This window comes from Polyodon spathula, chromosome 2 (genome assembly GCF_017654505.1).
Source record: "Polyodon spathula isolate WHYD16114869_AA chromosome 2, ASM1765450v1, whole genome shotgun sequence".
NCBI lineage: Eukaryota > Metazoa > Chordata > Actinopteri > Acipenseriformes > Polyodontidae > Polyodon > Polyodon spathula.
Genome location: NC_054535.1, coordinates 2086013 through 2111657, shown reverse-complemented (window position 1 = coordinate 2111657; position 25645 = coordinate 2086013). Strand labels below are relative to the sequence as shown.

Sequence of the window (25645 nt, the reverse complement as noted above, 5' to 3'; positions counted from 1 at the left end):
CCACCACACGCAATTCCAGGTATTCAAATGTAAATCTTAATCTTTGGTTTGTTACTAATTCTTCAATAAAAAGAATGTTGTAAGATCTTAAAAAGACTCCTATAATAGTTTCAGTATATTTAAGTTCCAAAATGTGTTAAAAAAAAAAAAAAAGAAAAACGTGTTCTAAAACAGTTGGGTTTATGCAATCAACAGGAAGAGGAAATGTAGATGCAATACATTTTAGAACTACTTGATTTCCATGCAATTAACAGATAACACTATAATAGACAAATTGCAAATTAGACTCACCCAGGCATGAATGATTCACAGCATGGCAGGGTGAACCCTGATCAACATGCACATGTATTTGTTTGCATCAAGAACTTCACACAGATTCATACCTAGAGGGCTTCACTTCAGTTGCGCTTTCTTAAACGAACTGAAGCTGCCATCTTCACAGGTAGAGCATTCATTTATAGGGCCAAAAAACTTAGCTTTGTAAGGGAAGCCCTAAACATTACTGCTTTTAAAACAAGACTAAAAACACACCTTTATAAGGTAACGTTTTTATTCTCTGCCTCGTGTTACTGTTGTTTTTGTTTTTCTTGCTTTTCTTGCATTCTCTTATTAATATTTGTCAATGTTTTTATTCATGTGAAGCGCTTTGCTGCAATTTTTTATTGTGAAAGGCGCTATATTAAAAAGATTATTATTATTATTATTATTAAAATCTTCATTAGGGTAATGATTTGAGTTTCTTTGTTGTGGAAGCTGGTGCAGCAGACAGTACCGTCAGGCTTCCATAGAACATTAACAAGTGTAATCACATGGAGCCTCATAGTAGGTAGCCTATACAACAACTTCTATTGAAGAAAGCCATCCTCTCAAGGAGAAAGTGCTAACATGCTACTGAAGCTATTGTCCTAGTTAGAAACCATAACCACGAGACTAAGGAATTATACACATTATTACTGTCTGAACTATAGCGGTTACACCTGTTACTAGTTATTAACATTTCAAATCACAAGGCCATTTCCTCTGAAACCAATTCATATTGCATTTTGTAAATGAAAAACACCCTTTCGAACCTCCTCCAGTTCTATGTTTTTCTGTTATACATAACATTCATGTATAACAATAAAACAGGCACCCAGACTTAACATGCTAGTTGAAAAAAAGAAAAGATGGTATGCCTCCCTTCCATTGATCTTATTACACTGAAGACAGACTTAAATGTCTGAATGTGATTGGTGAACCACAACTTCCAGAAAAAGTTTTATTTATTTTGTTATTTACCGAATACTTTAAAGATTAGAAGTGACAGATAAATTGCGACGTAGAAAGAAAGCTGTACTGACAAAAAAAACAACAGCTGAAGATTTTTGCATGCGAAACAGGTGTGGTTCCTGGAGTACTGGAAGTTCAAGCATGGGAATCAGCTGAACAAAGGTAGTATTGCACAATACACATTGTTTAGATTTAGAACATTAGTACATGAGCAACAGCTTCTTTCTTCTGACTTCGTACATTGCTAAGAAACACATATAGCCCAGTTATTGTCTCATATAGAAATGTTTTGACATACATTGGATGAAGTAATGATATGTAGTAACAAATGCTGATTTCAGTCACAAACTAACTTGGTTTGTGACTACTTTTTGCCTCTTTGAAAATATTCATTCATCTTTTACAAGCAATTGCTTTCTTAGCCTTTGTAGAACATACTGTAGGCAGTGTAAAATAGAAGGCACCACAAGTCCATTTCAAATACCTGCTTTAAAATCTAGTTGTGTGGGAAGATCATGCCACTTCCTGTTTCTACCTGAACCCAAATTTGGGGTGCCCCAGTTTCCTAGATTCTCCCATTGGTCTGAGATGCAATGCTTTAAAGCAGGTTGGGTGATTGATGAGTGGCAGTGATGTTTAGTGCAGTATGCAAATAGGATTAAATTATTTTTCTCCCAGCAGAAAAGTAAGGTCTCTTGCAACAGCGGCCTAATCCCACATTACTCATATTACAAAGCAGCAGTCTACTCCACTAATTTAGCAGACAAATGTCTGTGCCACAGAAGCTGGCAGATGTGTATCTTGATCAGCCAGTGTTACTTTTGAAGCAATGTAGAATGTAATTATAGCACTGATGGAAGTTTAAGAGATCATTGCCATTTACAAATCTAAATAGTTAAAAAAAAAAAAAAAAAAAAAAAAGTGCAGTCACATCATTAACATTACATTAATTGTATGCAAATATGGCTAAAATCAAATTAATATACTTTTAAAAAATCACTTTGGGTCGTCCCATCCTAACTTTATAGTTTTACTCTACACACGTTCAAGATTAAATCGGGATTTATTTTGTAAAGTGTCTATAAAATAATGAATGACAGATAAAGTGCTTACATCATAGGCTTTTCAACTTGTTACTGATTTCTAGTTTGCCAAATTTGGGTTTCATCTTTTTAGTCAAACAATGACAAGTGATATTTGTATTATGAAACAAAAAAACAATGAAAAAAACATTTTCCGGGAATGATCTATTCAAAGCAGCATGTTACATTAACATTTAAGTTCTTTATAAAACATAGAATTGTAACAAGTATTATTTTATTGACGACTAAGACCAATCTTTAAAAGGACTAAAATATTCTCATAAAATATTGTTCAATATACATATATACTAAATGTTACTTTTAAAAAGCATCATAAAACATTTGCACATTTCACATAAATAACATTCGAATAAAGATAGTATGCATGTAAACATTAGCCCTTAAAGGGACAAAGAATATAATGCTGAAGACTGTGTCTTAAAATGAACTACACGTGTCTTTAATATACCTGGATTGTGAAAAACTAGAAGACAATATATCTAACATTGTAACAATTAAAATGTCTTGAACATAACACCCATTTCAATGTCTTTAATATACTAAGCAAACATTAAGCATAGTTTGGCTTGTTATATAAAGATGTACAGTACTAGGTCATTGTTGCTTTCTCCACAGGATTAAGCAGAATCAAAGAAAGCAATTAGAGACTCTGAGTCGTAGTTATCCAAAACTTCAAGCAGCACAGGAACCTTGGTTTTCACATTTGTTCCCTTGAATTTGAACTTGTCAATGAAGAGGTCTGTAATCATACCTACAAGAGAAGGCAACTGTAAAGTAAAATACATATAACACACACATTTCTTTCTAAATTAAAAATTCTTATGAGAAACGAGTATCCTGTACAGATTTCATCCTGTACAAACAAGATACAGCACGATTAGAACATTATAAATAACCTTTTTAAAAATGTATTAGCAGTTCCTCAGCACAGTCTTCATCTTTGTGACATGTAACAAGGTCATTCTTATAAGAAATGTGGTTTCACACAGCGTGAGCAGCACGAGCCAATACACAAGGCAGGAACAACTCCATTATACAGAAGTACCAGGATGGGTTTCAATAGTGCATTACGCACCTTCAAGAGAAAAGTACATTTTGGTTCCTCAGCTAAATGAGCTTAGCAAAGAAAAAGTATTTCACTCTGGGGCCCTATCACAGAAATGACAAAGTGGAATTATGGGAAAACATACCATACAATCTTTCTAGATGTGCAGGCTGCTTCTTGTACTCTTCTAGGAGGTGATCAGCCTCTTCCAGAATACTGCGGTACTCTGGAATCAAGAAGTCCACATTCCCTTCATGAACCTGCAGCTCCTGGGGGATACACAGAGGAAACACATCAAACGATGGAAAAGAACCATTCCTGTTTAATAAGCACTTCTTACACCTCTGTTTACTGTGTCCATGGAAAGAACCATTCCTGTTTAATAAGCACTTCTTACACCTAAGCCATTCCTGTTCAATAAGCACTTCTTACACCTTGTTTTACTGTCCATGGAAAGAACCATTCCTGTTCAATAAGCACTTCTTACACCTCGTTTTACTGTCCATGGAAAGAACCATTCCTGTTCAATAAGCACTTCTTACTCTGTTTACTGTCCATGGAAAGAACCATTCCTGTTTAATAAGCACTTCTTACACCTCTGTTTACTGTCCATGGAAAGAACCATTCCTGTTCAATAAGCACTTCTTAAGCACTTCTGTTCACACCTCTGTTTACTGTCCATGGAAAGAACCATTCCATGGAAAGAACCATTCCTGTTCAATAAGCACTTCTTACACCTTGTTTTACTGTCCATGGAAAGAACCATTCCTGTTCACTTCTTACACCTAATGGAAAGAATCATTCCTGTTCAATAAGCACTTCTCACACCTCGTTTTACTGTGTCCATGATGCAGAAGAGGGGGCAAAAGATGTTTTGTGTACTAAGGTTAGAAAAACAACATTCATAAAACTTCAGGGAAGTTCCTATTTTTATGATCTTAACTGTGGTGTTATTCAAAGAGACAATGTATAACGAATGACAATCACTACAACTTTATTATGTTAGAAGTGACTTTTTTTTTTTTTTTTACAAATATAAAATGTCACTTCTAACATAATAAAGTCCTCAGGATTTTAACACAGACAAATAAATGACTTGCCTTAGGGGTGTACTACCTCTGTTCTAGAGATTTAACAAACGCATTTAACACCCTGGAAGAGAGAGGGAGGGACGGAGGGAACCACCAACCTTGTCATTGCATTCAAGCTGGCAAACCGTATTCTTCACTGAGCGATCCTGACTCTTAAGATACCAGCCTCAGCGTCACGTAATACTGTATATGTAAACTGATCTCAGATCCACACACCCATGCTTTAGAGTCACTCCCCTTACCTTCAAAGCATCAATTAACTGCACCTTTTTAGCCAGAATCAACTGGTATTCTAGTTTGGGGTGGATTAGCTTCAAGGTGTGATTTACCGATTCTTCATTAACATCTGTAAGCAGAAGAACAGAGGATCTGTTATTAGCTGTTGTCTAGAATTGCTATTGTGCTTGACACACACATCCACAATGTTTAGAATTCCCATCCTAGCCTTTTAGTTAATGTATTTGCATTGTTTATTTACTGTTCTATTCAATGTACTATGCCCTGTATTTCTCTGTATTTAATGTGTTATGCATTGTTCTTCACTATCTTGTAAAGCGCTCTGTGAAGGTTGTCCACTATGAAAGGTGCTATATAAAATAAATACTGATTGATTAGGAGTTGAAAGCACTGTACTTACAGTAACACAATCTCAGATGAAACAGGAAACAGAAAGACGCTTACCATAGGATATGTTCAGGTTGATTTTCCTTTTGGTTGCTTCTTTTGAGAGGACATCTTTTAGAATGGATATTGTAGAAATGTTGTCAGATTTAAATACACCTTCTCCTTTGCTACAAACAGAGAAGAGAGATAGAATAAATAATTGTTTCACTGTACCAGTAAAAATCTGAAACAGTAGTATTATTGGTAACAGATTTATTCGTGAGCCTGCCTTACCTGTATGTGCATTGCAGCAGTGTTTCGAGGAAGGTGCTCTGAAATAGAGTGCCGTACCTGTATGTGCACTGCAGCTGTGTATCGAGGAAGGTGCTCTGAAATAGAGTGCCGTACCTGTATGTGCACTGCAGCTGTGTATCGAGAAAGGTGTTCTGGAAGTAGAAGGTTACATCATCCCCTGCTGGAGTCTTTTCAGGGACTTCAGGAAGACAGAAAACAACCCAGGAGTGAATCTCAGCAAAACTGAACTGGCCAGTCAGTGTCAGAGTATTCATTGGTCTGTGCAGAGAGAGAAAGAGAGAGAGAGAGAGAGAGAGAGAGAGAGAGAGAAATATATTTATACAACACGCGCAGAGATATCTACCATCAAATTACGTTTTCTTATACAAGCACTGAGATATCTACCATCAAATAACGTTTCTTATACAGTACAACAAACATTGAGATATCCAACATCCAATAACATTTTAACATTTGGTGGTCCTGGGCGAATATTTTTCTTATTTTGGAATCTATCTTGCATGCATTAAAATCCAATGACAGAATGCAGTGTTACTCTTCACAGATGAGAATGGCTTTGGTACAACATACTAAAAGGAATAATTGGTTTAATAATTTAATAATTGGGATTGGGTGAGGAAAGTGAATTATTATAGGCTACATTTAATGGAGAATTCTCTCTCCTCCCCCAGTGCATTTCAACATGGTACACCAGCCAGAATGATTTAATTTTAGCAATAAACAAATATATAGTTTTTATTTTAATTTTGGTTCATCACTGCTAATTATCTAAACTAAATAAAACATCTGACACTTGCATATTTAATATTGTATATGCCATTATTAAAAGCTGGCGTAAGAAAAACATTACCCAGTCAGCAAGTAGAATGGTAGCCAACATGTTCTGCTCACCTAATGGTTCGAGCGCTGTTTAACAAACTAATGTACTTTTCCAATAGAATCACAAGGCCAGTCCTCTGAAAGGCTTTTTAAGATTTGAAATCTTGAGAAACAAAACATTTTGAAGGCTTACCTGTGCTCTTCACTGGCATGGGTTCTTTGGTGGAGAGACAGGGGTTTGATTTGATGCTGACGAACCTGACAGGTTTTAGGCTGCAGACGTGGAGTAATATAGGCCTGAAGAGTCCCATATTGGCCTTCGATTGACCGCACCTCAAAAAGACACAGTAAACAAAAATCTAAATTCTTAATACAGCAGTCGCTGTATTCAAATTCAAACTTCACCGGTTACACTTTCAGTGAGGTTATAATACGCACAAGTTGATTGCATTTGTTCAGCAATTGATACCCATGCGTTCTCCTTTTTCAGTCGCACTGCTCTTCACAGACAGTCAAGCTATGTTAAGTTAATTTACCCACCACAGACCAAATTAATCTGCGTTTGGCGGGTGTTAATTTCAAAACCTGTGACATGGCTAAATACTGGTAGTTGTGAGATTGGACAGTCATTATAGTGGTCAAAATAGGGATGGGAAAGACAAAAAAAAAATACCAATGGATTACAAGATACATGTCCACTATAGGTAAAGATTAATGATTACTTAAACAGTTCTTACCTTTAGCTCAAGTCTGGTAGTGTTTGCTTGGCATCTATATGTAGCAAGAAGAAAGTTTCCATTTGGCTGTGAATAAGAAAATGTAACTTACTTACAAAACATAGGACATAAACTACATAAGCTATGTATGAGTTATGGACAGATCAGTGAAATATCAGATGTACCTTTAACCAGCAGCATACGTGCATTGTCTTCTATTCCACAGAACATGAAACTCTGCTTAGAGTAACAGATGTCAAAGGTAACATTTAAAGTTTGACCTAGGACAACAGACAAGGCTACTTTTGTCTTGCAGATTGACTTACGAGACAGACTTATAAAGGATGTAGACAGGGGACATGTCCAGAAATAGGTGGCTAATAGTAATTTAATCCTTTAAATGACAGGGATTGTGTTAACACGAACATACTGAAGTGGGCTTCTAGGACTGCGATCGTGTGTCGTCACGGAGAGGGGCACTTAGTGTCTAAAGGGCGAAGAAAGCTTACAGCAGCCGGCAGAGACAAAAGCAGAAACAGAACATCACAGGAACTTGTTTAGAGTTGATAAAAAGGCGGAAACACTGTACATCTGATGTATTTGAATTATAATTAGAAAATAACATTTATTCTGTCTCATGTATTTTTTATAAAAGCATATACTATTTCATGAAATAAATGATCTGCTAATAATGAAATGAATAACTTATTTTATTTATGAATATTTATTTTAAGAAAACAAAATCAAGAGCAGGATCCATTATTGTTTACGAAGACCCAGAGAATGAACATGTACTATGTCATTGCAGTGAAACAATGTCTTTTAATTTGCCCAAAGATCAATATTTTTTAATTATTGTAAGGTCCCTCGGGTCATAGAATAATACATTTTTATACATGTATCGAAGTAGAATACAGAATAAAATATCTAAAAATATATCTATAATATATATATCTATATATATATATATATATTATATATATATATATATTATATATATACACACACACAACACACATGTATATATATATATTATATATTATATATATGTGTATATATATACTATATATATGATTATATATATATATATATATATATATATATATATCTATATAGAGTATATATCTATATATATATATATATATATATATATATATATAATATACACATATATATACACACACACACACACACACACATATATATATGAAATAGATGGGCTTCAGTGAGTTACAGGAAAATAATTACATCTAGGGTTTCTGTGATGTCATAAAAGGTGGAGTTTATAAACTGTCACAGAAACCTGAGATGGAACTGTTTTCCTGTAACTCAAAGAGGCCCATCTATTATTTTTTTATAATACACGGATTCCCGTGTGAGCTAATATTAAACACGACGAGGTTCACAAGTACAGCTGGGGTTTTTAAATGTAGTGTTTCAGTGCTGTACAGACACTCTACGTCATTATCTGTTAGTGCCTCAGCTTTATTTGAATGATTGCCTTTGATGATTGCATAACCACTTCACGTGCAGATAAAGTATGTAATAGTATGTGAGCACGGGACTGCACAAATTAGTTCACGTGCTGGGATTCAAGTGAATAATTAATTAGTACCGGTAATTGAATCCCAGCACAACAATATATATAGATGCACATTTTACTCACTCTGGGTTGAGTGTTCAATGAGTGGAGAACAGGTTTGGAGATAGAAGGAAAAAATAAAAATAAAATAACGAATGCTACTCGTGCGAGAGGACTTGCACGATACTTGTTTAGTATTCGTCCTATCTGTTTTATTTTTCTATTTATTTTAGCCTCAAGTGCCACATGCTGTTTTTGTTTAAATCTTTTATTTGTTTCATTCAATAAAACATTGAGCGCCGCAGCATCTCAGTTTCACCGGCCAGTACTGCCTGTCTGTGTGTTTCTTTCTGGCCTGATATCACCCCTACAGCCAGCCTGTTCACAAGCCTTCGTCTATGTATTGAAAAAAAAAAAAAGCTAAAAGTTTGCATGGATTCTGAAGTACTTTATAATGTTCCCCAGTGTTCTGAAAAAAGACCCCATTTCCAAGATGCTACTGTGAGAAATAGGTTTGTAGTGAATTTTTATAGGAAGAGTCAAATACAGCCAAAAAATGCCTGGTCCTGTGGGTGCATCCCTCTGAACAGTGCTTGGTCCAGAACGGGTTAAAGGTAAAGGGCTGTTAGTTTGCTTGCTCTACTAACCTGATGATTGCTCCAGTTATTTCATGGTGTCAGTTTTCTTGAAAAAAAGATTTTCCGTTTCCCCAGTCTAGTTTAAGATTACACCTTTACATACCTTAGACACTTAACAAATAAAACAAACAAACAAAGACTCAAGGCTCACTGGAAAATAGAATATAGTGGTACATCAGGTTACAAAGTATATTACCTCTGAATCACATCCACTGAAACTGACAACTGCAGAGTTTTTGTCCACATCCAGCAGGTCTATAGGAACATCACTCTGGTAAGAAAGTTTAAGACACGTTAGTTCCACAGGGTTCTTGAAATGCTCTAAATTCTGCAAATGTAATGCTCTTAGCTTGGTTAATACAATACAAAAACACTCTATAGCTCATTCAAAAATATATCTGCTTGCCCAGGAGAAAACTTCTGTAGAAATCCCATAAACCCAGAGGGAAAATAAACTGTGCTACTTTTAATAACCTCACTGCAAAAAGGCTAGAACACTATTTTACCTTACTATATACTGTACAGAAGGAGTAACACATAAGTGGGAGATGGTTTTTAACTTAATATGTATTGTACTTTAGAAACCTATAACACAGGTCAAATACATCCATGTAAAAGCTTGCCTTACCTGAAGTAGAACGTTATCTATGGCGGTCTGCACCTCCAGGGTAAGGCTGTAGCTGGCGTCATCTCGACACAGAGTAAACTTGTCATTGACACTGAAGACAGGTACTGATGAGATGGCTGTGCTGGACTGGGCAGACTGCTGGTATTTCTCACGTTCCTGCAGAACCTTCACCTGCAGCTGCTCCAGTTCGTTTCTGTAATGTATTACAAGTGAATGCATTACAGAAACGAACTGGAGCAGTAATGCATTATGAAGATTAATCTGAACTGTCCAAGTACCTTGATAACAAGGCCTTTGCACTGAGTTGCTGACCTGCAGGACTGTACAAACTCCCCAGGATTATAATAACCCCCCCTAGAAACACACAATGCTCTCACAATCTAAAGCACACAACGTTCAAACATCACAGTGTGCCCATGTGTTGCATCGGACCAGAAAAAAAAAAAGTACATAGCTAGATTCGAGTAAGGAAGAGAGGTAGAGAGCCTGTTGGAGGACAGTAGGGGGAGCTGCAGTGCAGTTTTTCGAGTGAAAAGGGACAAACAGCAGAGGTAAACCTGCATGGAGGAAGGTTTTTTTTTTTTTTTGTTTTTTCAATGATTCTTGTAGTACCGAGTTAAACTGGAGTTGGCAGCAGTTTTCCCGTTTTGATCTACATGGAACTATTTATCAATTTGTTGGAATGACAAACATCAAGGGCAGTCATCCAGATCTGGGGAGGGTCGTCATCAGCATTTGAAACAAAGTTTTCGTTCTATTCTATTTTTTATTTTTTTTGGCACTTGCTGGTTTGCGACTGTTCTGTTCTTTGACACAATTCAGCGAGTTATTATCTTATGCTCGAACAGTGCTTGATTGAGAGGTGGGGTTGCTACTTGTTTTGTATGTGGAAGGCCGAACTGTTTTGGCTGGGTGTTTTTTTCTTACTTCGGGACATTGCGCGTACTGTAGCCCTAAAGCAGGCTTATGTTTGAACTGTGTTGGATTAAGAAGCGTGTGTGAATATCTATTGTCTCTGGAAAGCATGAAAGTTATTATTTTTCTTTACCCCTTTGTTTAGATTTTCTTCATAACTTATCAAACGTAACTTATCAACTACAAACGAACTGAGAAACAGGGTTGTGTTATACTCTGTGTGAAAGCAAACTGTTTGTTTTCCTTTTGTTTGGATTTGTTTTATTCAATGTAAATGTTACTGTGTAAAAATAGAGATTCAGAGGTATGTAAAAGCATGCTACTGTTAATGAACATATATGATTGATTGAACTAGAACAGTATATGTTGTTTTTCTCTATCTCATTCTGTTGAGTGAATCAGTCATTCAGGTTAATACTGAAGTAGAGGTGAATTCAAACTTTACATTACTGTGCTTTTCGGACAGTGGTTATTGGTGCTCATTCTTATCTTTGGAGGACAGTATTTTTGTTTGTCTATCAGCCTCTCTATTATTATTATTAATATACATTTTGTTATTTGTATTCCTCCTGTCTGTTAATTAATTCATTTAGCCTAATTTATATATATAAGTGCAGCTCATGTAAAAGGGTGTTACAGTTTCCAGACTGCCAAAGTGGATCGGGGTGGGGTCTAAAGTTAAACGCTCTAAACGGCTATTTTTTGGTTATGCAAAGCTACCTTTGAAGTTAAGAACTTCTATCTTTTGGAAAAGTAAGATTCTCTGGCATCCTTGCTGATGAAAAGGACAACTGTATGTAAGGCTATGTGTGTCAATAAGGGGAATTCCACAAATGAAATGTTTACTTTTTCTTCTTCTTATATTTATTTTGGTTTGTTTTTCTATATCAGAACTGACTACACTGGACTGACTGTGGAGTACTAGGGCCACTGGAAATGTGCACTCTGTATATTGTGTTATTCCCATTGTGATTACTGGAAAACCTTATCATTAACAACCTTTTGATTTTATAATGAAGTGTGGACTGCATTTTATAATGAAGGGTGCACTGCATTCTTTACAGGTTGTTTTTGTCCTTTTCTGGGGTGCTGTATAGAAGTTGGACAGGGCATGTCTTACTAGAAAGGGATATTCTTGAGCTAGTTGGTTGGCTCCTGGTGACTATGATAATAAATCTGTTCATTAATAAACTGGTAGGCTTTAACATACCTACCCAGCACCTGAACTGACACATCACCATCACAACAGCACAGGGATGGGCTCAACTAGAGTATTAGTTTCTATTCAAATAAAAATATGAATTGCACAAACTGAAACAGAAACAGACTGATTTCCATTAAAAAAACAACAAAAAAAAAAAACATTTGGTTTCAGGAAACAATCTTCATGTTGTTCCCTGGTGTCATTAGGCATGGCAAAATACAGTCAGTGTAAATATCATGTTTAATCATATATGTAACAGTGTGTGTGTGTGTGTGTTATATATATATATATATATATATATATATATATATATATATATATATATATATATATATATTACAATGAAACACTGGAATCATTTGACAGTACAGGTTTGTAAAAAATGCTGGGTGACACTGCAAAGATTTCAGTGAAAGAATGATTGAAAGAGTTAAGTAAAATACTATGATGTCCCCATTTCATGTAGGTACAGTGAGATATCTTCCCCCAAACGGTGTTGCATTGGTTTCAGGTAGTCAATCAGCACTTTTCAATCAGATTTTGAAAATTGCCAGGCATATGTGGTATTTTGAATATAGTAGAATGAGTTTCTAGTCAGAAATGAATCTTGGACAACCTAATACACACCAATAACATAATCTCAAGTTCAGTATCTCAGTGCCACAATCTCAAGTTCCGTACCTCAGTGCCACAATTTTGTTCTGTGTTTCTGGACTCATCTTCATTTCCTCTCCAGGCCCAGCTTCCTTTTGTTGTGGTTCTGAAGTCAGCCCTGTCACCCAACCTACACAAAGCAAAGGATACTGTTACCATCACACATTGTTCTTTTGAGTAGCACCACTTCCTTTATCACCACCCATGCATTACCTGTGTAAGTGGCTGTCAACACCTCATCAAATGCGTCCTTTCCAACACAGCCTCCCTGAATGGATGTGACACTTTCTGACAAGACCTGGAACAAACACCACAATGTAGGGCAGCATAAATAAGGTTAAATAAGATTGGGATATTACGAGCAGTTGATCCACCCTAGGTTATGTTCCCAAAGAATTCAGTTTCAGAATTTTGACACAAAAGCTAATTTCTATGAAATACAATTACAGTTTATGACTAAAGAAAAAAGTATAAGTCTGGGTACATAGCTTTAGCTCACAGACGCAGACCGGATTAAAACATTTTATCTTTTAAAACTACACAAGTCAAGTGCGCTCTCTAATGGCCAGTTTGGTACATGACTGACCCTATGTTACTGGTATGAATCATTGTGTGCATATACAATGAAAGAATAACAAAAGTAGATCACTTTCTAATACACAGGAGTTAAACATAGGTGACTTAAATATAAACAATCAATAATGCAATGTATACACTACTCAAAAAAATCAAAAGGCGTAAAAACACCCGGCTGCCCTGCATTGAGCCGCAACTGATCATTAGTCAAGTGGCTGCTCCGGGGATAACATTGTTTGTTGTTGTTGGTTTTGGAATCATGGCTGCTAATGATGCCAGGGAGTGGCAGATGAAGATTTGAAACTGAAGGTCAGACTGTGGGAGCTGTTCTAATGCTGGAATATGCGCCTTATCAATTCAGTGTGACCCTTTGTGTGCTTTACAGATTTCCACAACACGCAGGGTCTATACGGTACAACACTGAGGAATCTTCAGGACAGGAACTGTGAGAAACGGAGTGCATGGCTTCAGGTCACGAAGACCTGAAGTCTGCAGCTCCTCAATTGACCCCACAGCACTGCCTTCATCACCAGACCTGGCAGCAGTCACTGGGCACCTGTCTGGTTCACTGATAAATCACATTCAATCTGTCCACTAATGATTGAGTATGGAGAGCCCGAGGAGAAAGTGTTGTGAATATGACCATGGGGGAGGGGGGTGGGGGGCAGCACTCATGGCATGGGGAGACTATTAAAAACTCAAAACATGATTCTTCTTGTTAATTGTGTTGTGGACATTTTCAAATTTGAATTATTCCTCCTTCCATTTTTTGGAGTAATTTTATATATATAATATATATATATATATACATATATATATATATATATATATATATATATATATATATATATATATATATATATATATATATATAGAACAGACCAATTCCGAATAATTTTCCTTTAAGGTCTCACTGAACCGACACATTTCTATTGGAAGACGGTTAAACTTTTAAATCACACAATTACTGGTAGGTTGTGCTGTGTGTATAATCTCTGAAGTGCTTTCAATTAAAAAAAAATGTTGCCTTTTAATCTGTAGACAACCAAGTTTCGCGTGGCCAATGCAGATCCACATTATTAACACATAAGCTTAACAGTGTGTAACGTCTTCAGGTAAGATTTTTAAAAAATCGATCTATCGATGTTGAGGTTTAAAAGTTTGAAATTGTGATGAGGCAAAACATACATGATGATAATTGGCCATTTAAAAGCCGGCAATTCCCTTTGAATCGAAAGCTCTCTGTAGAATCTAATGACATCATTTAAGAGCGTCACCACGTCCAAATTAAATGTCGGTTTGTTGCGTTTTTTTTTTTTTTAAACCCTGTGTTTTGTGTTACATATGGGTGTTTTGGAACAGGGCTGTTATTATTACAGGACCAACTTGTGGATAAAAACAGAGCAACAGAGATGTTCTACATGTCTTGGTTGTGATGTGGGCAGTAAGGCAATTATTAATAAACCCACATACATGTATGAAAGAGATATTATACATATTCAAGTGTGGAGACGCAAAATAAAATGATCAACCGGAGGTGTCGCTGTGGAAAGATCCGCTGCAGGAAAGGGGAGGCTGCCTCTAATGTACTGTTTGGAAAAATGACGATATAGTTATATTCACTGAAGATAATGCAAATCTAAGTGGCTATGCAAAGTCATGTAAAGTTTTGATAAAGATAAGACAGCAAAAAGTGAACTGCATCTCTTCAGCTGCGGCACACTGGAAGGGACTGCTGCTTTCGCTAGCAGAAGCTGGGCCACAGAATTCATAAGTTGTAACCAACAGCAAATAAAAAAAAAAAAAAAAAAAAGATTGAATTATTTCCATGTGAATATGCAATAATGTTAATGTAGTTTTCAAACCCTTCTTTTTCTCCTTTGCACAGTGGGGTTGATTTATTTTTCTTAATTTACCATTATTTTTACACTGGAAATCTGTCAGATTTTACACAATACAAGGCAAAGGCTAGTGATGGCAGGAATATGAAAATTGGAGTGTTGTATTTAAATGCCAATGTACTTATCACACATGTTTTAAATCACCTGGATTTGGTTGAATTAGTTTTTTATACTATAAAGAGGGCTTACTGTTCCTTTAAACTGTGTCTGTCAAAGAAGATTTTTTATTTTTTTATTTTAAACATTAACTCGATAATGATCGATAATCGTCGTTAGAATTTGCACGATAATCAATGTCACTGTCGGGGTTCGATTTACAACACTAGTGCAATGTAATAAATGAAAACCAAAACGGGGAGTTTTTTCCCCTTCACTTTACAATGCCACTTCCGTTTGTTTTAATTGTTCAGCTACAGAAAGGCACAAGTAAACTTGATGTTATTACTTTATGAAAGCGTGTTGATGGCCGCTGTTTACTGTGAAGAAACGGCAACGGCAAGGAATGAAAAAAAGAAAGAATTAATAAAATGCTGTGTCAACGTTATGTACTATTTATTTCGGGAATAAACAAAACAACATTTAACTTGAACAGCTATTTGGCATCCTTTGTTTTGTAGTTAACTCACTGGGGTAAAGTAAGTCCTACACAGCTTATTCTTTACTCCTGGGATAGTTTTCTATTTTAACGTGTTATATATTGGAAGGTCTTGCTGTAAAATAAAGGCACACACCCAGGGGCCATGGCCACGCCCCCTGCCCCTGCTGATATTCTTTCTATGCCTGCGTTCTGAGCAATATAATCGCTTTTATTACTTTTTGAAAAACAAACGAATATCCAAATAAATATTTAAATTATGAGCGAACAACCGAACGTGAAAATCCTGTGTTTGTACCAGCACTATTTTAAAGTATGTATCATGCACTTAAAACATTTATATATGTAAATTACCCAAAAAAGATCTGGGTATCAGGGATTTTACATGACAGATACCCAGTTCCAAATTTTCTACCTATACCTATGTGTGTGTGTGTATATATATATATATATATATATATATATATATATATATATATATATATATATATATATATATATATATATATATATATGTGTGTGTGTGTGTGTGTGTGTGTGTGTTTCAACTCACATGCTCAAAACGAATCACAGGTTCATTTGTACTGTCGAGGCTATAGATCTCCACTGTTCCATCATCCCGGCCGACAAGTACTTCTTTTACTCCATCACCAGTAATGTCAAACCTATCAATGCACAGAACACCTGTAAAGGAGAAAGATGAGTTGGTGCAAATGCTTAATTTGCACTGTTTTCAGCAATTATTACAACAAAATCAAAATCGATAACCAGAACTGATTTAAATTATTTGCTTATTTAGAAGGCGCCTTTATCCAAGGCGACTCACAGAGACTAGCATGTGTGAACTATACATCAGCTGCACAGTCACTTACAACGTCTCACCCAAAAGACGGAGCGCAAGGAGGTTAAGTGAGCTGGGATTTGAACCAGGGACCCCCTGGTTACAGGGCCTTGTCTTTAATCACTGGACCACACAGCCTACAAGCGACATGTACTCTGTCATGATTAGAAAAAATGTAAAAAGAAAACACTACGCTTTAGTGACTCAATACCAAAGAATAAGCAATGCAATGGTTGTGATATTCCCAAACCGAAACTTTCATAAAATCTGACCAATACCAACAAAAGAAAAAAAAAACAAACTGAATTTCCTGTACAATGAACGAGACGCTGGCAGAATCAGCACTTAAAACCCACCGGGCTTTCGGGAGCTCATAGCACAGTGACATGGTAACACATGATATGACTTGCACATGACTGATTCCGACGGCCCTTAGTCAGAATAACTGAGACTTCATACTTAGTCTGGGTGCTCAACCCGTACTCTCACTTACACCTTCCGTTAAAAAATGCACCCTAAAAGTGAAAAACCGAAGCTGGAAGTTTGACTTAACTTTTTTTTTTTTTTTTGAGTCTGTCTCGTCTGTTAAATTACTCTGTGTAGACCTTGTAAAAAATGTAGTAATGACGCTAAACTGACTAAAACAGCAAAATACAAAAGGATTGAAAGAAAATACCTGTTTTGAAATGAGTTTCGTTTGTCCGATTACTTTGTTGCTGCATTCTATCGTATATTGCTCTGCTGAAAGAGTACGAAGATTCAGGAGACCCAGAGATTGCGGACCAATTGTTGGAATCATTGGATGCAGCCAGAACAGCGCGCTGGGAGGAATCGACAAGTAACCTCGATTTCACCCACTCAAGCAGGAAGGCATGGAACTTGATGCGCCGACTTGGTGCATCCCCGAAACCTCCTTCATGTAGCCGCCCAGGAGTGACGGCAAACCAGGTGGCCACTCACCTGATAGAGGTTGGCAAAGCGCCTCTCGAGAAACAATGGAAGAGGCGTGTAAGAGACGAGTGGCACCAACTCCACCGAAGGAATAGTGGTCAGGTCACAGTTAATCCAGTCACACCTGCTGAATTGACAGAAGCTCTGAACAGAATTAAATCTGGAACCGCCATGGGCTATGACAACATCCCCCCCATAATTCCTGAAGCATTTAGGACCATGGGTAAGGTCATGGCTGGCTGGGTTTCTAAAGTGTGTCCTGTCAGAGCACCGCATGCCACGAGTTTGGCGATGCTCAAAAGTCATCGCTATCCTGAAACCGGGTAAGGACCCTCGCGTCGCAGCAAGATACAGACCTATATCATTACTTTCACTATGCTACAAGGTCCTGGAGCGGGTGATCCCTAAACGCATCACCCCAAATGTTGAGCGGATCCTCCCAATTGAACAAGCAGGTTTCAGAGCAGGAAGAAGTACATGTGATCAAGTCCTGGCTCTAGCTACCTTCATCGAAAACGGCTTCCAGCGGAAGTTTAAAACCGGCGCCGTTTTCCTGGATTTAACTGCAGCATACGACACTGTCTGGCGCACAGGCCTCTTGTTAAAGCTGGCAAAATCCTTGCCAGCTTGGGTTCCAGATGTAGTGGAGTTCCTGCTGCGAGACCGGAGGATACGAGTACACACGGGTGAAGAAGTGAGCAGGTGGCAGATTCAGCAGAACGGTCTCCCACAAGGATCTGTTCTCGCACCCATTCTCTTCAATGTGTATGTCTCGAACCTTCCTTGTACAAGATCCAGCACGTTCATGTATGCAGACCACATCTGCTGTGCCACTCAAGCCCAAGCTTTCGAAGAACTAAAAGAGCGTCTCAACATCGATATGGCAATCTTATCAGACTACTGCAAAAAGTGGCGACTCCAACCAAGCGTCACAAAAACTGTCTCAACAGTTTTTCATCTGCACAATGCAAGTGCTTCATGGGAATATAGTCCTAGATGGTAAATGGCTTAAGTGCGATCACAGCCCAATTTACCTCGGTGTTACCCTGGATCGTTCACTGACATTCCACGACCACCTGATAAAGACAGCCGCGAAAGTCCGCGCAAGAAACAACTTGCTGAATATGTTGGCTGGCATATCATGGGGAGCACGAACACCGGTCCTCCAGTCCACAGCCCTTGCTCTCTGCTACTCAACAGCTGAGTACTGTGCCCCAGTCTGGTGTAGCAGTTCGCATGCAAAGAAAATTGACACTCAGCTAAACTCTGCAATGCAGACCATCTCCGGTACTTTTCGCTCAACTCCGGTCCAGTGGCTAGTGGTGCTGAGCAACAACACACCTCCACACATTAGGCGCAAGGAAGCAGTGGTCAAAAACGTCAACAAGATCGAGGATAACCCGGCACTACCATTGCATGACTATATCCTCCATCCACCAAAGGTGTGTCTGGAATCTAGATGCCCAGTCTGGCTGTCACTTCCTGACCCTGATTGGTCATCAACAACCCAGTGGCAAGAGGAGTGGTTTCAGAGCGATACTCGGAACCAATTCCTCATTGCCGACCCAACAGACCGCCCGCCCGGCTTTGACCTGCCACACCAAGATTGGACTTTACTCAATCGCTATCGTACTGGTCACAGTCGGTGTGCAGCGTGTCTTTATGACTGGGGCCTCGTAGACAGCCCACTCTGCTCATGTGGGCAGAAACAGACAATGCTTCACGTTGTGGAGGACTGCCCGCTGACAAGTTTCCCGGGTGGACTCTGTGCTCTACACACAGCTGTTGATTCAGCAGTTGCTTGGCTGCTCAAGAATAGCACATGCTAAGAAGAAGATCGCATATTGATTGCATTCAAGTGTGAGGGAGAATCATAGGTATTTATTAATTTACATTTATATAGCGCCTTTCATCATAAAGACCTCAAGATACTTTACAACATTTTACAACAGAATAGAACATTTAAAAGACAAAGATAATTCCTTTAAAACAGTTAAAAGACAGTCTAATACGATACCTAGTTAGTAATAAAATTAGGGTAAAAAAAAAAAAAAAAGCCATTATATAAAAAATGCTTTTTCAATGCAGTTTTAAAAATAGAAAGATTCCCTGCCTTTTTTTTTGACTGAAGATTGTAGAACATTCCACAATATTGGGGCTTTACAAGAGAAGGCCCTTCCTCCCTCACCATCTTTATTCACTCTCGGAACAACCAACAGCCTGTGTGTAAGCAGGGAAGCGATAAGCTTGCCTCACCCGGGACTGATTCACGTCCAGGTAGGCAGGGACACGAAAGCCCCCATCAACCCGGACAAAGCTGAGAGCCGAGTCACACAAGCAGCTGTGTGAACGTGCAAGACTGTTTGTTGTTACTGGTGCGAGCCAGGAATAATCGTCCCAATAAACTGTGGATTCGAGTACCTTCAAATTGCGTGTGTCTCCTTCGTTTTCCACGGTACGCTGCAATATTAATTTGGTCATTGTAAATCATTTTGGGAACAAAAAAACACAAAAAAAGAAAAAATCAGAACCTACTTGCACCCCTGCTAAGAATCAGAGCCGACCTGCACCCCTGCTAAGAATCAGAGCCGACCTGCACCCCTGCTAAGAATCAGAGCCGACCTGCACCCCTGCTAAGAATCAGAGCCGACCTGCACCCCTGCTAAGAATCAGAGTCCGACCTGCACCCCTGCTAAGAATCAGAGTCGACCTGCACCCCTGCTAAGAATCAGAGCCGACCTGCACCCCTGCTAAGAATCAGAACCGACCTGCACCCCTGCTAAGAATCAGAACCGACCTGCATCCCTACTAAGAATCATGGCCAGAACAACAAAAAAGGAGCAAAGGGCATTACCATGAATACATTTTAGTTGAAATTTAGAAAAATGTGCATACCTCCTCTCTTCTTCTGATTGGTCACTTCCCATTTATATACTGGAGAGCTGTCAGTGACCTGAACAAGCCCCAGCTTTCCATCGGTTGTGCCATACAAAAGTTCATCTTCAATTTCTCCTAAACACAAAGACACAACACTGTCTTCAAAAACAGAATTCAGAATGGACTCTTCAAAGCACAGGGAACCGATCTTTGCATACAAACACAGGCTGTAGGTAAGCACCTCCAACATAATAACCCTAATTGTTTTTGCTATTTAATGCTTACATTGAAAAGCAACATGATATTTTGAAATACACGTACCTTCTTTAGCACTGTTTACTTCTAAGACAGCAGGAGGTCCAAGAACTTCAATGTCATATACTAGCTCAGATCCCTACAGCACAAAATACATACATAAAATCATACTAAATCAAAATACAACATGATTATAATTTATAAATAACAGGTTATCAATTTCAGAGTGCACACTTAATAGCACATACAATGGTAGGTAACTTGAAAATATAAAGCCACTGAACCTGCAATACTCTGAGAACTCTATCTTGACAGGCTAGTACTGGAGTGGTAGGTCCCAGCTTGGTCATAGGCAGGCAGATAATGTCACAGATTTTATCCCCAGACAGATAATAATCCTGGTCCTTGCAGTCACAATAGTGGTTGTAGATGTAACTGGCACAAACAAAGAGGTCCGCACCTGAAACATACCTGAGACAAACAAACAAATCAAGTGTAACATTGCTTATATAGCAACACAGACGCAAGGCATTATGCATTGATATGAACATCAGGAAAATGGCACGAAAACCATTACAGCAATGGAAAACCACTACACACAGTACCTAAACTGCATTATAAAGTCAACAGACACAAAAAGAGGAAATTATTTCCAACATCTGTTGAAAAAGAAAGTTTTGGCAACACAGCAGATGATGGTCAAGACAAAGGAGTTAGACTCATGTTTGAGACAGTTTATCTTCCAACACGACAACGACCATAGTATACGCTAACTCAACTGAAAAAAAACAAACACAACAGTTCTGGAGTGGCCTTCTCAATCACCACATCTCAATCCAATAGAAATGCTTCGGACTGATCTGAAATAAGTATAGAGTGCTCTGCTAAGGGTGTTAAATAGAGTAAGTACAGAGTGCTCTGCTAAGGGTGTTAAATGGAGTAAGTACAGAGTGCTCTGCTAAGGGTGTTAAATGGAGTAAGTATAGAGTGCTCTGCTAAGGGTGTTAAATGGAGTAAGTATAGAGTGCTCTGCTAAGGGTGTTAAATGGAGTAAGTACAGAGTGCTCTGCTAAGGGTGTTAAATGGAGTAAGTATAGAGTGCTCTGCTAAGGGTGTTAAATGGAGTAAGTACAGAGTGCTCTGCTAAGGGTGTTAAATGGAGTAAGTACAGAGTGCTCTGCTAAGGGTGTTAAATGGAGTAAGTACAGAGTGCTCTGCTAAGGGTGTTAAATGGAGTAAGTATAGAGTGCTCTGCTAAGGGTGTTAAATGGAGTAAGTACAGAGTGCTCTGCTAAGGGTGTTAAATGGAGTAAGTACAGAGTGCTCTGCTAAGGGTGTTAAATGGAGTAAGTACAGAGTGCTCTGCTAAGGGTGTTAAATGGAGTAAGTACAGAGTGCTCTGCTAAGGGTGTTAAATGGAGTAAGTACAGAGTGCTCTGCTAAGGGTGTTAAATGGAGTAAGTATAGAGTGCTCTGCTAAGGGTGTTAAATGGAGTAAGTACAGAGTGCTCTGCTAAGGGTGTTAAATGGAGTAAGTACAGAGTGCTCTGCTAAGGGTGTTAAATGGAGTAAGTACAGAGTGCTCTGCTAAGGGTGTTAAATGGAGTAAGTATCTGCTAAGGGTGTTAAATGTAAGTACAGAGTGCTCTGCTAAGGGTGTTAAATGGAGTAAGTACAGAGTGCTCTGCTAAGGGTGTTAAATGGAGTAAGTACAGAGTGCTCTGCTAAGGGTGTTAAATGGAGTAAGTACTCTGCTAAGGGTGTTAAATGGAGTAAGTACAGAGTGCTCTGCTAAGGGTGTTAAATGGAGTAAGTATAGAGTGCTCTGCTAAGGGTGTTAAATGGAGTAAGTACAGAGTGCTCTGCTAAGGGTGTTAAATGCTAACGTTGCTAAAAGCTAAGGCTGATAGCCACAAGTGGATATCATGACCATTTCCAACATGCTATTGACATGTTATTACAGTACTGCAAAGTGATTTACAACAAACACTAAAACACTTTGATGTAAAGCATGTAAGTAAAAAGGATGCATACATGGCCTTGATGCTCTCTGCAAGGTTAGCTTCGAATGTAAGGAACTGTTTCCCTTTCTTTGTGAATCCTCTGACCTCTGACCCTGCAGCCACAAAGATCTTCTCCTTTGGTGTACCGAGGGCTCCCCCCAGCTCCAGCCTAGAAATCTTCGGTCCTGGTAAGCTCTTGAACACTGGCTGGAAGACCAACAGCATCTTCAGGTTAACAAACCAAGGAGCAGTATACCTTACTCTGTGTATTGCGCTGATGAAAGATACTATTCCTAACTGTATCCAATCATAGATTTGATCATGTCCATGTCTTGGAGAATATTTGGAATAAACTTACCACAGGCTCGCCTTTTTTCATTCCAAAACAAGTAATGACACCATCTTGGTCTGCAACTGCAACCTTTATATTAAAAAAAAGAAGATTATAAATAAATAAATACACACACACAAATAAATAAATGGTAATTATATAATATATTTACATAGTATTTTTGAGGCACTTGTGGTTGAAGATGTAATTAAACAAAGAACCCATGTTTAAAAACCAACACTTCCCTATTTTTAAACAAGGTCAGTCTAAATCCATCATGCACAAGTGTTTGGTTTTTTTACTGATTTATGTTTACTTCAGAATATGGTACAGCAGGCTAAATCTCTCTCCTTTGAGTCTCTGTGCATAAATCATTCTCTGAAAAAGATCTGATCGCTCAGATAAACCTTATTAGTTTTAGCAGAAAGATACAAGCACATACTGACATAGTAGAGCAAGCAGGCTAATGGCAGGTACACGTTATGCATCAACAACAAATGAACATTTTGCTAGTTCTATGAAACAGTAATTTAATTTTAAATGGGTGCCTTGTTCTGCTCAAGGAAGGCACTACCTTTTGCATTGCTCTACGTCCTGATGCTGGAAGAAGCCTCATCGTCTTCTGTGATGTCACTCCAACCTACAGTATAGAAAAGGACATTTGAATCCTTCACCATTAATAAATCAACGCTGCTCAAATGTGTGATGACTTGAGCCTGGTCCTGTACTGCATCATGACTCAATGGATGCCAATTAAATACAGTAGGTATTCCTGTAAAAGCCTGCCGTTCATTCATATCTTTAGCTGCATTTTTGTGTGTAAAAGTAATAGATTTGGGGCATTTTTGCTCAACCCCCGGATATGTTATTAACAAATAAACAAAACAGAAACACGGGACTACCAAATTGGCTGTTACCTCGAATGGGGGATTAGGTGAAAACTGGCAACCTATTTAGATGGCCATATCAAAATACATTTTTAAACTCATAATAGTCTTTATAAAATTTATATTTTTTAAACAGTCGGTAACCAAACTTCAGGGTTTGGGTAATTCAGTGAGATTTGTCCTATACCTCTGCAAAACATCTGCTTCATTATGTTAAAAATAAACTTTCTTTAGGGTTAACTTGATAAATTTACCCCATCTGTAGCCTTAATGCTTCTCAAGATGGGCTTCAAAATAAAACAGCTTTCTGAAAAGCAGATAGCTTCCAGCCCTTCTCTTTTCTGGATAATATGTGATTTAAAAAAAAAAAAAGTTCAAATGAAAAAAAATAAAAATAAAATGTATACAAACCATTCTTGACAGAAATTTGGCATGCTGCAAGTAGAGTCTAGTGCACCTTTCTGGAGCATATACAGTAGTACCGCTCAAAAGCTGGAACTTTTAGTGACCCAGTGGTCCAAAACACACAGTACAACTTAAATGCTCCGTCCAAAAACCCTATACTTTCCTATAACAGACTTTAGTATTTAGTACAGCATACTACTGAAAACGTTGTATATATGGAATGTCAACAGTTGCCTACTCTTTATGCATCTTGCTTTGGTATTTGCTATAAATAAACACTAAAAATGTGCGAAAGAGAAGCCCGTTCACTCCGTATACTGACACAGAATCAGCAAATTAATCTGCAAACGTGGCCAGTTAAAACAGCGAGCGTGCTGCAATGTACGAACGAGGAGTCCCTCGCATCGCCGATGAAGTAAGACAGAAATGAATATATTTTTAAAAACATTTTCAGCTGTGCACGCGTCTTACTTCAGACAGGACTACGGAGTTTGCGACTGGGATATTTCAATAATAATAATAGTTTGTCATAGGATCATACTGTATTATTATTATTGTTATTTTTAGCATAATTTGTTCCTTTTGTAGAATTCAAACAAATAACGTTGAGATAAAGCAGTCCAATGGATTTGTTTAAAAATAAATACATAAATTAATACAAAATATTATAAGATATAGTACTGCTTAGCCATAAAAAAGAACATTTTTTTTAAAGGAAAGTGCGGTCTTACCTGGAGATAATCAACGCGGTTCAGATTTACTTCCATCGTCTCTTGATCTGGATAAACTTTAACAACTATTCAAAATGGCTGTATAATAACAAAGAATTATTTATGCATATGGCGCATAAACACAAACGACGTTCGCAATGCCTGGGTTAATTAGATGGATTATAGAGATTTAACCCATATATTTATTGCATGGACTAGTTTTCATGATTTGTCTTTCTTTAAAATCACATTGGATTTAACTCGTCGTTTCATGTTGGACGTGAAACAAATTAAGATTTTTTTTTTTTATTATTATTATTATTTTCTAGCAATACCGTTGTACATCAACAACGAAGCTCTTTCAAGCCGTACGAATCCTGGTTTCCATGGAGAAGAAGACAATCAATAAACTAAATCCAGACTGGATAACAGAGCTTGGCATGGGATTGGTTCGCGACACGGTTCTATTCTTTAACGTAATTGGACAAAGGAAGCTGAATTCTTCAGCATGTTGAGTGGTGTTTCTGACACTTGGCGGCGCTATTTAAATACAGACCGTTTGAGAAATGCACGGTTTATTATCCAAGATTACATAAGAAAGTTTACAAACGAGAGGAGGCCATTCGGCCCATCTTGCTCGTTTGGTTGTTAGTAGCTTATTGATCCCAAAATCTCATCAAGCAGCTTCTTGAAGGATCCCAGGGTGTCAGCTTCAACAACATTACTGGGGA

At 37.9% G+C, this 25645-nt stretch overlaps 1 protein-coding gene across 1 annotated transcript; it reads right to left on the bottom strand.

The window, feature by feature from the left end:
• Window positions 1-1319: 1319 nt before the first annotated feature.
• On the bottom strand, window positions 1320-25288 carry bbs7 (Bardet-Biedl syndrome 7). Its single transcript, XM_041274220.1, has 19 exons — window positions 24936-25288; window positions 23487-23552; window positions 22940-23002; window positions 22613-22788; window positions 20863-21049; window positions 20645-20717; window positions 20342-20458; window positions 16208-16338; window positions 12796-12880; window positions 12610-12712; window positions 9810-10002; window positions 9378-9452; window positions 6983-7048; window positions 6439-6578; window positions 5520-5684; window positions 5190-5299; window positions 4751-4854; window positions 3563-3686; window positions 1320-3123 (listed from the first exon to the last, which is right to left on the bottom strand). Exons 1-19 carry the CDS (start codon window positions 24969-24971, stop codon window positions 2990-2992), a joined length of 2148 nt encoding a protein of 715 aa, XP_041130154.1. The 5' UTR covers window positions 24972-25288; the 3' UTR covers window positions 1320-2989.
• Window positions 25289-25645: the final 357 nt, after the last annotated feature.

Excerpts from the sequence above, each read along its gene's own strand:
- bbs7 (XM_041274220.1), bottom strand. The coding sequence starts at position 24,971 with ATGGAAGTAAATCTGAACCGCGTTGATTATCTCCAG. Across the intron at positions 12,881-16,207 it reads CTGTGATTCGTTTTGAGCAT|GTCTTGTCAGAAAGTGTCAC; the intron begins GTGAGTTGAAAC and ends TGTTTGTTCCAG. Across the intron at positions 7,049-9,377 it reads TCAGTGGATGTGATTCAGAG|CCAAATGGAAACTTTCTTCT; the intron begins GTAATATACTTT and ends TCTTATTCACAG.